Source organism: Arachis hypogaea, chromosome 20, assembly GCF_003086295.3.
Source record: "Arachis hypogaea cultivar Tifrunner chromosome 20, arahy.Tifrunner.gnm2.J5K5, whole genome shotgun sequence".
Taxonomy (NCBI): Eukaryota; Viridiplantae; Streptophyta; class Magnoliopsida; order Fabales; family Fabaceae; genus Arachis; species Arachis hypogaea.
The window spans coordinates 102,095,702-102,107,349 of NC_092055.1; the positions used below are offsets into that span (position 1 = coordinate 102,095,702).

The 11,648-nt window shown below is 39.8% G+C and overlaps 1 protein-coding gene and 1 non-coding gene across 2 annotated transcripts; both read left to right on the forward strand.

Moving 5' to 3' along the window:
- The first annotated feature begins 233 nt into the window (after positions 1-233).
- LOC140183131 (uncharacterized) lies at positions 234-1,057 on the forward strand. Its single transcript, XM_072231149.1, has 3 exons — positions 234-524; positions 623-701; positions 783-1,057. The coding sequence occupies exons 1-3, from the start codon at positions 234-236 to the stop codon at positions 1,055-1,057; spliced, it is 645 nt and encodes a 214-aa protein (XP_072087250.1).
- Positions 1,058-7,757: 6,700 nt separating this feature from the next.
- LOC112788715 (small nucleolar RNA R71) lies at positions 7,758-7,861 on the forward strand. The gene has a single exon (XR_003196068.1). It is a non-coding gene; the product is annotated as a small nucleolar RNA R71 (small nucleolar RNA).
- Positions 7,862-11,648: the final 3,787 nt, after the last annotated feature.

Genomic DNA, 11,648 nt, shown 5'->3' on the forward strand with positions numbered 1-11,648 from the left:
CGTGGAAAGTACTTTCAACCAAGAGCTCAGAACTTCAAGAGGGGAGGACATGTACCTCAAGATCAAGGGGGCTTTAAGAGGAACGCCTAGATCAGTACCAGCAAGCCAAAGGAAGAGGTAAATAGAGTAAGACTTTGCCAAATTTAATTTGTAGTCGTTGCGGGCGTTTTCATCCTTATGATTCGTGCAAGTTGGGTATAGGTGGATGCTTTACATGTGGGTTGCCTGGACACATGGCGAAGGACTGCCCTCGTGGGAAGGTTCCGAATGTAGGTTGGAATCAACAACAAGATCGGGTGTTTATTGTGAACGCCAGTGATGCTACTAAGGCAGATCCTTTGATGAGAGGTAACTGTTTATTTGGTGAGAAAATAATTGTTGCATTTTATGATACTGGAACCTCGCATTCGTTTATTGCATTTGATAAAGTTGAGGAACTATGGCTGAATATGTCAGAATTAGCTTTCGATTTGCATGTGCATTCTCCGTATCAGACAGTTGTGACAAGATCAGGTTGTAGGGAGGTATCTTTCAAGGTGGAGGATAAAGAATTTGTTCATGATTTAATTTGTTTTCCAATGGTTCGGTTGGAAATGATTTTGGGTTTGATTGGTTTTCAAAGTACCGGGTATTATTGGATTGCTTTGAGCGATCGATTCGGTTTATGTCGGAAGGAGAAGGAGGAGCAGTGATAGCTGAGGGTTATTACATGAACTCTGTTTTGGTGAATTGTAGTGGGGAAGAGTGTTAGGGTTATATACTTTTGGCTGCGAATGTGTTAGGTGATGAACAGAGGTTAGATCAAATTCTGGTAGTTAGAAAATTTCCAGAAGTGTTCCTGGAAGATATTCCCGATTTCCCTCCTCAAAGGGAGATTGAATTTGCCATTACCTTGGTGCCAGGAGCCGGACCAGTCTCAATTGCGCCGTACCGAATGGATCTGATAGAACTGGTTAAACTTAAGACTCAATTAGAAGAGCTTCTGAACAAGAGGTTGATTCGACTGAGTGTGTGTTTATGGAGAGCGCCATTTTTATTGCTGAAGAAGAAGGATTGAGGAATGTGGTGCACGAAATTGTGATCTCAGGCAACGGCACCAAAAACTCTGTACGCACGTCTTAATAAATCGTTTTTCATTCACAACTTCGATACAACTAACCAGCAAGTGCACTGGGTCATCCAAGTAATAAACCTTACGTGAGTAAGGGTCGATCCCACGGAGATTGTTGGTATGAAGCAAGCTATGGTCACCTTGTAGATCTCAGTCAGGCGGATATAAAATAGTTATGGAGTTTTCGAAAATATATAATAAAATAAGGATATAAATACTTATGTAAATCATTGGTGAGAATTTCAGATAAGCGCATAGAGATGCTTTCGTTCCTCTGAACCTCTGCTTTCCTGCTGTCTTCATCCAATCAATCCTACTCTTTTCCATGGCTGGCTTTATGTAAGGACATCACCTTTGTCAATGGCTACTTTTGATCCTCTCTGGAAAATGGTCTGATGCGCTGTCACTGCATGGCTAATCGTCTGGAGGCATCACCCTTGTCAATGGCTGCATCCCATCCTCTTGTGAAAATGGTCCAAATGCTCTGTCACAGCACGGCTAATCATCTGAGGTTCTCGATCATACTGGAATAGGATTCACCCTCCTTTTGCGTCTGTCACTACGCCCAGCACTCGCGAGTTTGAAGTTTGTCACAGTCATTCAATCCCAGAGTCCTACTCGGAATACCACAGACAAGGTTTAGACTTTTCGGACTCTCATGAATGTTGCCATCAATCTAGCTTATACCACGAAGATTCTGATTAAGAGATCCAAGAGATACTCATTCAATCTAAGGTAGAACGGAAGTGGTTGTCAGGCACGCGTTCATAGGGAATGATGATGATTGTCACGTTCATCACATTCAGGTTGAAGTTCGAATGAATATCTTAGAAGCGGAATAAATTGAATTGAATAGAAAAACAGTAGTACTTTGCATTAATTCTTGAGGAACAGCAGAGCACCACACCTTAATCTATGGAGTGTAGAAACTCTACCGTTGAAAATACATAGGTGAAAGGTCCAGGCATGGCCGAATGGCCAGTCCCTCTGATCTAAGAACCAGGCGTCCAAAGATGTTCAAAGATGTCTAATACAATAGTAAAAAGTCCTATTTATAATAAACTAGCTACTAGGGTTTACAGATGTAAGTAATTGATGCATAAATCCACTTCTGGGGCCCACTTGGTGTGTGCTTGGGCTGAACTTGAATGTTACACGTGCAGAGGCTCTTTCTGGAGTTGAACGCCAGGTTGTAACGTATTTCTGGCGTTCAACTCTGGTTTGTGACTTGTTTTGGCGTTTAACTCCAGACAGCAGCGTAGAACTGGCGTTCAACGCCCTTTTACGTCGTCTAAACTCGTTCAAAGTATGGACTATTATATATTTCTGGAAAGCCCTGGATGTCTACTTTCCAACGCAATTGGAAGCGCACCATTTTGAGTTCTGTAGCTCCAGAAAATCCACTTTGAGTGCAGGGAGGTCAGAATCCAACAGCATCAGCAGTCCTTCTTCAACCTCTGAATCTGATTTTTGCTCAAGTCCCTCAATTTCAGCCAAAAAATACCTGAAATCACAGAAAAACACACAAACTCATATTAAAGTCCAGAAATGTGAATTTAACATAAAAACTAATAAAAACATCCCTAAAAGTAACTAGATTCTACTAAAAACATACTAAAAATAATGCCAAAAAGCGTATAAATTATCCGCTCATCACAACACCAAACTTAAATTGTTGCTTGTCCCCAAGCAACTGAAAATCAAATAGGATAAAAAGAAGAGAATATACTATAAATTCCAAACTATCAATGAAACATAGCTCCAATCAGATGAGCGGGACTTGTAGCTTTTTGCCTCTTGAATAGTTTTGGCATCTCACTTTATCCATTGAAGATCAGAATGATTGGCTTCTATAGGAACTCAGAGTTCAGATGGTGTTTTTGATTCTCCTAGTTCAGTATGATGATTCTTGAACACAACTATTTTATGAGTCTTGGCCGTGGCCCTAAGCACTTTGTTTTTCAGTATTACCACCGGATACATAAATGCCACAGACACATAATTGGGTGAACCTTTTCAGATTGTGACTCATCTTTGCTAAAGTCCCCAATTAGAGGTGTCCAGGGTTCTTAAGCACACTCTTTTTTTTTTTTGCTTTGGACCTTAACTTTAACCGCTCAGTCTCAAGTTTTCACTTGACACCTTCACGCCACAAGCACATGGTTAGGGACAGCTTGGTTTAGCCGCTTAGACCAGGATGTTATTCCTGTAGGCCCTCCTATCCACTGATGCTCAAAGCCTTGGGATCCTTTTTATTTGCCCTTGCCTTTTGGTTTTAAGGGTTATTGGCTTTTTGCTCTTGCCTCTTAGTTTTAAGAGCTTTTGGCTTTTTCTGCTTGCTTTTTCTTTTTCTTTCTATTTTTTTTTCGCCTATATTTTTTTTTTTGCAAGCTTTGTTCTTTGCTGCTTTTTCTTGCTTCAAGAATCATTTTCATGATTTTTCAGATTATCAAATAACATGTCTCCTTGTCATCATTCTTTCAAGAGCCAACATATTTAACATTCATGAACAACAACTTCAAAAGACATATGCACTGTTCAAGCATACATTCAGAAAATAAGAAGCATTGTCACCACATCAATATAATTAAACTAAGTTCAAGGATAAGTTCAAAACTCATGTACTTCTTGTTCTTTTGAATTAAAACAGTTTTCATTTAAGAGAGGTGATGGATTCATAGAACATTCATAACTTTAAGACATAGTTACTAACTACTAATGATCATGTAATAAGACACAAACATAGATAAGCACTTAACATAGAAAACGAAAAACAGAGAGTGTAAGAACAAGGAATGAGTCCACCTTAGTGATGGTGGCGTTTCCTTCTTGAGGAACCAATGATGTCCTTTTGCTCTTCTATGTCTCTTCCTTGTCTTTGTTGCTCCTCCCTCATTGCTTTTTGATCTTCTCTAATTTCATGAAGGATGATGGAGTGCTCTTGATGTTCCACCCTTAGTTATCCCATGTTGGAACTTAATTCTCCTAGGGAGGTGTTGATTTGCTCCCAATAGTTTTGTGGAGGGAAATGCATTGGAGGCATCTCTGGGATCTCATGGTGATGAGCTTCATGCGCCTCTTGAGCTCCATGAATGGGCTCTCTTGCTTGCTCCATCCTTTTCTTGGTGATGGGCTTCTCTTCCTCAATGGGAATGTCTCCTTCTATGAAAGCTCCAGCTGAGTAACAGAGATGGCAAATAAGATGAGGAAAATCTAGCCTTGCCATGGGGGAGGATTTTTCGGCTATTTTGTAGAGTTCAAGGGAGATGACTTCATGAACTTCTACTTCCTCTCCAATTATGATGCTATGAATCATGATGGCCCGATCCACAGTAACTTCGGATCAGTTGCTAGTGGGGATGATGGAGCGTTGTATGAACTCTAACCATCCTCTAGCTGCAGGCTTGAGGTCCAGTCTTCTTAGTTGAACCGGCTTGCCTTTGGAGTCAATCTTCCATTGAGCTCCTTCCACACATATGTCCATGAGGACTTGGTCCAACCTTTGATTAAAGTTGACCCTTCTAGTGTAGGGGTGTGCATCTCCTTGCATCATAGGCAAGTTAAACGCCAACCTCACATTTTCTGGACTAAAATCTAAGTATTTCCCCTGAACCATGGTGAGATAATTCTTTGGGTCCGGGTTCTTACTTTGATCATGGTTCCTAGTGATCCATGCATTGGCATAGAACTCTTGAACCATTAGGATGCCGACTTGTTGGATGGGTTTTGTTAGAACTTCCCAACCTCTTCTTTGGATTTCATGTCGGATCTCCGGATACTCATTCTTCTTGAGCTTGAAAGGGACCTCAGGGATCACCTTCTTCTTGGCCACAACATCATAGAAGTGGTCTTGATGAGCTTTGGAGATGAATCTTTCCATCTCCCATGACTCGGAGGTGGAAGCTTTTGTCTTCCCTTTCCCTTTTCTAGAGGATTCTCCGGTCTTAGGTGCCATCAATGGTAATGGAAAAACAAAAAGCTTATGCTTTTACCACACCAAACTTAGAATATTGCTCGCCCTCGAGCAAGAAAAGAAAGAATAGATGAAGAAGAAGAAAAAATATGGAGGAGAGGGGGGAGTGGTGTATTCGGCCAAGAAGAGAAGAGAGGGTTGTGTTGTGTGAAAATGAGGAAGAATTGAGGGCTATATATAGGGAAGGGAGGGGGGTAAGGTTCGGCCATAAGGGTGGGTTTGAGTGGGAAATTGATTTTGAATTTTGAAGATAGGTGGAGTTTATGAGGTAGGTTTATGGGGAAGAGTGGATGGATGTGAGTGGTGAAGTGGTGATAGGGAAGAGAGATTGAGGTGATTGGTGAAGAGTTTTGGGGAAGAGTGTTTATGGGATTATGTGAAAGAGGGGTGAGAAGAAGTGAGTGGAGGTAGGTGGGGATCCTGTGGGGTCCACAGATCCTGAGGTGATCCTGTGGGGTCCACAGATCCTGAGGTGTTCAAGGATTTACAACCTTGCACCAAATTGGGCATGCAAAATGCCCTTGCATACAACTCTGGGCGTTCAGCACCAGATTGGTGCTTGTTCTGGGCGTTGAACGCCCATTTGTTGCCCATTTCTGGCGTTGAACGCCAGAACCATGCTTGTTCTGGGCGTTCAGCGCCCAGCTCTTCTCCAGGGTGCAATTCTGGCGTTCAAACGCCCAGATGCTACCCATTTTGGGCGTTCAGCGCCAGAACCATGCTCTGTTCTGGCGTTGAACGCCAGCCAGATGCTTCTTACTGGCGTTTAAACACCAGTAAGGTCTTCCTCCAGGGTGTGATTTTTCTTCTGCTGTTTTTTATTCCGTTTTCAATTTTTATATTTATTTTGTGACTCCACATGATCATGAACCTAATAAAACATGAAAAACAATAAAAATAGAAATTAGATAAAAATTGGGTTGCCTCCCAACAAGCGCTTCTTTAATGTCAATAGCTTGACAGTGGGCTCTCATGGAGCCTCACAGGTGTTCAGAGCATTGTTGAGACTCTCCAACACCAAACTTAGAGTTTGGATATGGGAGTTCAACACCAAACTTAGAGTTTGGTTGTGGCCTCCCAAGACCAAACTTAGAGTTTGACTGTGGGGGCTCTGGTTGACTCTGCAATGAGAGAAGCTTACTGTGCTTCCTCTCCATGGGTACAGAGAGAGATCCTTGAGTTTTAAACACAAGGTTGTCCTCATTTAATTGAAGGATCAATTCTCCTCTGTCCACATCAATCACAGCTCTTGCTGTGGCTAGGAAGGGTCTTCCAAGGATGATGAATTCATCCTCATCCTTCCCAGTGTCTAGGACTATGAAATCAGCAGGGATGTAAAGGCCTTCAACCTTTACTAACACGTCCTCTACTTGTCCATAAGCCTGTTTTCTTGAATTTTCTGCCATCTCTAATGAGATTTTAGTGGCTTGCACCCCATAGATTCCCAGTTTCTCTATTACAGAGAGGGGCATGAGGTTTATCCCTGAACCAAGGTCACACAGAGCCTTTTCAAAGATCATGTTGCCTATGGTACAAGGTATTACGAACTTTCTAGGATCCTGTTTCTTCTGAGGCAATGTCAGTTGATCCAGATCACTTAGTTCATTGGTGAACAAGGGAGGTTCATCTTCCCAAGTCTCAATACCAAATAATTTGGCATTCAGCTTCATGATTGCACCAAGAAACTTGGCAGCTTGCTCTTCAGTAACATCCTCATTCTCTTCAGAAGATGAATACTCATCAGAGCTCATGAATGGCATAAGGAGGTTCAATGGAATCTCTATGGTCTCTAGATGAGTCTCAGATCCCTTTGGTTCCTCAAAGGGAAGCTCCTTATTGATCACTGGACGTCCCAGGAGGTCTTCCTCCTTGGGATTCACGTCCTCTCTTTCCTTCACAGGTTCGGCCATGGTGATTAATTCAATGGCCTTGCACTCTCCTTTTGGATTTTCTTCTGTATTGCTTGGGAGAGTACTAGGAGGGAGTTCAGTGATCCTTTTACTCAGCTGGCCCACTTGTGCCTCCAAATTTCTAATGGATGACCTTGTTTCATTCATGAAACTCACAGTGGCCTTAGATAGATCAGAGACTAAGTTTGCTAAATTAGAGGTATTTTGTTCAGAGTTCTCTGTCTGTTGCTGAGTGGATGATGGAAAAGGTTTACTATTGTTAAACCTGTTTCTTCCACCATTATTAAAGCCTTGTTGAGGCTTTTGATCCTTCCATGAGAAATTTGGATGATTTCTCCATGATGGGTTATAGGTGTTTCCATAAGGTTCACCCATATAATTTACCTCTGCTATTGTAGGGTTTTCAGGATCATAAGCTTCTTCTTCAGAAGATGCCTCTTGAGTACTGTTGGATGCAGCTTGCATTCCATTCAGACTCTGAGAAATCATATTGATTTGCTGAGTCAATATTTTGTTCTGAGCCAATATGGCATTCAGAGTATCAATTTCAAGAACTCCCTTCTTCTGAGGCATCCCATTACTCACAGGATTCCTCTCAGAAGTGTACATGAACTGGTTATTAGCAACCATGTCAATGAGTTCTTGAGCTTCTGCAGGCGTTTTCTTTAGGTGAATGGATCCACCTGCAGAATTATCCAATGACATCTTAGCTAGTTCAGACAGACCATCATAGAATATATCCAGGATGGTCCATTCTGACAGCATGTCAGAAGGACACTTTTTGGTCAGTTGCTTGTATCTCTCCCAAGCTTCATAGAGGGATTCACCTTCCTTCTGTCTGAAGGTATGAACATCCATTCTAAGCTTGCTCAGCTTTTGAGGAGGAAAGAACTTGGCTAAGAAAGCCGTGACCAGTTTATCCCAAGAGTTCAGGCTATCTCTGGGTTGAGAGTCCAATCACACTCTAGCTCTGTCTCTTACAGCAAAAGGGAAAAGCATGAGCCTGTAGACTTCAGGATCTACTCCATTAGTCTTAACAGTATCACATATCTGCAAGAATTCAGTTAAGAACTGAAAAGGATCTTCAGATGGAAGTCCATGAAACTTGCAGTTTTGCTACATCAGAGAAACTAATTGAGGTTTCAGCTCAAAGTTGTTTGCTCCAATGGCAGGAATGGAGATGCTTCTTCCATATAAATTGGAATTTGGTGCAATAAAGTCACCAAGCATTCTCCTTGCATTATTGTTGTTGGGTTCGGCTACCATCTCCTTTACTTGTTCAAAATTTTCAATAAGGTTGTCTCTGGATTGTTGTAATTTAGCTTCTCTTAGTTTCCTCTTCAGAGTCCTTTCAGGTTCTGGATCAGCTTCAACAAGAATGCCTTTTTCCTTGTTCCTACTCATAAGAAAGAGAAGAGAACAAGAAAAGAAGAGGAATCCTCTATGTCACAGTAAAGAGGTTCCTTATTGTTAGTAGAAGAAGAAAAGGAATAGGGGTGAAGAAGAATGAAGAATCCAAACACAAAGGTAAGGATAGGAGCAGTGATGTGAGATGAAGAGAAGTGTTAGTAGATGAATAAATAATTAGAAGGAGATGAGGGAGAAGGATTTTCGAAAATTATTTTTGAAAAAGGGTTAGTGATTTTCGAAAATAGTTTTTGAAAAAGGTTAGTAATTTTCGAAAATTAAAATAATTAGTTAATTAAAAAGAATTTTTGAAAAAGAGGGAAGATATTTTCGAAAATTAGAGAGAGAGAGTTAGTTAGGTAGTTTTGAAAAAGATAAGAAACAAATAAAAAGTTAGTTAGTTAGTTAAAACAAATTTGAAAATCAATTTTGAAAAGATAAGAAGATGAGAAGTTAGAAAAGATATTTTAAAATCAAATTTTGAAAAAGATAAGATAAGAAGATATTTTTGAAAAGATATGATTGAAATTAGTTTTGAAAAAGATTTGATTTTTGAAAAAGATTTTGAAAAAGATAAGATTTTTAAATTGAAAATTTGATTTGACTCATAAGAAACAACTAGATTTTAAAAAGTTTTGAAAAAGTCAACTCAAATTTTCGAAATTTATGAGTGAAAAAGGGAAAGATATTTTTTTGATTTTTGAATTTTTAATGATGAGAGAGAAAAAACATGAAAATGATGCAATGCATGAAAATTTTGGATCAAAACAATGAATGCATGCAAAAATGCTATGAATGTCAAGATGAACACCAAGAACACTTTGAAGATCATGATGAACATCAAAAACATATTTTTGAAAAATTTTTAATGCAAAGAAAACATGCAAGACACTAAACTTAGAAATCTTTAATGCTTAGGCACTAAGAATTCAAGAATGCATATTGAAAACATCATACAATACAAAACAATATAATATGAAGATCAATCAAGAAGGTTTTATCAAGAACAACTTGAAGATCATGATGAATGCAATGCATGAATGCAATTTTCGAAAAATGCAAGATGAGTATGCAATTGACACCAAACTTGAAGTTGACTCAAGACTCAAATAAGAAACACAAAAAATATTTTTGATTTTTATGATTTTATGATATTTTTGTATTTTCTTTAAATTTTTTCGAAAATCATTTTGAAAAAGAAAAATAAGGATTCCAAAATTTTTAACATGAATTCCAGGAATCTTATGCTCTTTAGTCTAAAGCTCCAATCAAAGGGTCAGGCATGGCTTAATAGCCAGCCAAGCTTTAGTATGTAACTCAGACATGACACGCCTGACATTCCCTATCCAAAAGAATTAGACATGACTTTACAGCTAGTCAGGCTTCAACATGCTTCATGAAACACTAGAATTCATTCTTAAAAATTCTGAAGAAAAATATATTTTTGAAAACATTTTTATTTTAAAATTTTTTCGAAAACAAAGGAGAAATTTTTGAAAGATTTTTGAAAAATTTTTGAAAATATATTTTTTTTTCGAAAAAAATTTTTGAAAATAAAACAAAAAGAAAATTACCTAATCTGAGCAACAAGATGAACCGTCAGTTGTCCAAACTCGAACAATCCCCGGCAACGGCGCCAAAAACTTGGTGCACGAAATTGTGATCTCAGGCAACGGCGCCAAAAATTCTGTACGCACGTCTTAATAAATTGTTTTTCATTCACAACTTCGATACAACTAACCAGCAAGTGCACTGGGTCGTCCAAGTAATAAACCTTACGTGAGTAAGGGTCGATCCCACGGAGATTGTTGGTATGAAGCAAGCTATGGTCACCTTGTAGATCTCAGTTAGGCGGATATAAAATAGTTATGGAGTTTTCGAAAATATATAATAAGGATAGAAATACTTATGTAAATCATTGGTGAGAATTTCAGATAAGCGCATAGAGATGCTTTCGTTCCTCTGAACCTCTGCTTTCCTGCTGTCTTCATCCAATCAATCCTACTCCTTTCCATGGCTGGCTTTATGTAAGGACATCACCTTTGTCAATGGCTACTTTTGATCCTCTCTGGAAAATGGTCCGATGCGCTGCCACTGCATGGCTAATCGTCTGGAGGCATCACCCTTGTCAATGGCTGCGTCCCATCCTCTTGTGAAAATGGTCCAAATGCTCTGTCACAGCACGGCTAATCATCTGAGGTTCTCGATCATACTGGAATAGGATTCACCCTCCTTTTGCGTCTGTCACTACGCCCAGCACTCGCGAGTTTGAAGTTCGTCACAGTCATTCAATCCCAGAGTCCTACTCGGAATACCACAGACAAGGTTTAGACTTTCCGGACTCTCATGAATGCCGCCATCAATCTAGCTTATACCACGAAGATTCTGATTAAGAGATCCAAGAGATACTCATTCAATCTAAGGTAGAACGGAAGTGGTTGTCAGGCACGCGTTCAAAGGGAATGATGATGATTGTCACGTTCATCACATTCAGGTTGAAGTGCGAATGAATATCTTAGAAGCGGAATAAATTGAATTGAATAGAAAAATAGTAGTACTTTGCATTAATTCTTGAGGAACAGCAGAGCTCCACACCTTAATCTATGGAGTGTAGAAACTCTACCGTTGAAAATACATAGGTGAAAGGTCCAGGCATGGCCGAATGGCCAGCCCCTCTGATCTAAGAACCAGGCATCCAAAGATGTTCAAAGATGTCTAATACAATAGTAAAAAGTCCTATTTATAATAAACTAGCTACTAGGGTTTACAGAAGTAAGTAATTGATGCATAAATCCACTTCCGGGGCCCACTTGGTGTGTGCTTGGACTGAGCTTGAATGTTACACGTGCAGAGGCTCTTTCTGGAGTTGAACACCAGGTTGTAACATATTTCTGGCGTTCAACTCTGGTTTGTGACTTGTTTCTGGCGTTTAACTCCAGACAGCAGCGTAGAACTGGCGTTCAACGCCCTTTTACGTCATCTAAACTCGTTCAAAGTATGGACTATTATACATTGCTGGAAAGCCCTGGATGTCTACTTTCCAACGCAATTCGAAGCGCGCAATCTTGAGTTCTGTAGCTCCAGAAAATCCACTTTGAGTGCAGGAAGGTCAGAATTCAACAGCATCAGCAGTCCTTCTTCAACCTCTAAATCTGATTTTTGCTCAAGTCCCTCAATTTCAGCCAGAAAATACCTAAAATCACAGAAAAACACACAAACTCATAGTAAAGTCCAGAAATGTGAATTT

Bases quoted from the DNA above. Each gene is read 5' to 3' on its own strand.
- LOC140183131 (XM_072231149.1), top strand. From the start codon at position 234: ATGGCGAAGGACTGCCCTCGTGGGAAGGTTCCGAATGTAGGTTGGAAT. The intron at 525-622 runs GTATCTTTCAAG...TGGTTTTCAAAG, and splicing joins CAAGATCAGGTTGTAGGGAG to TACCGGGTATTATTGGATTG. The intron at 702-782 runs GTTATTACATGA...CGAATGTGTTAG, and splicing joins AGGAGCAGTGATAGCTGAGG to GTGATGAACAGAGGTTAGAT.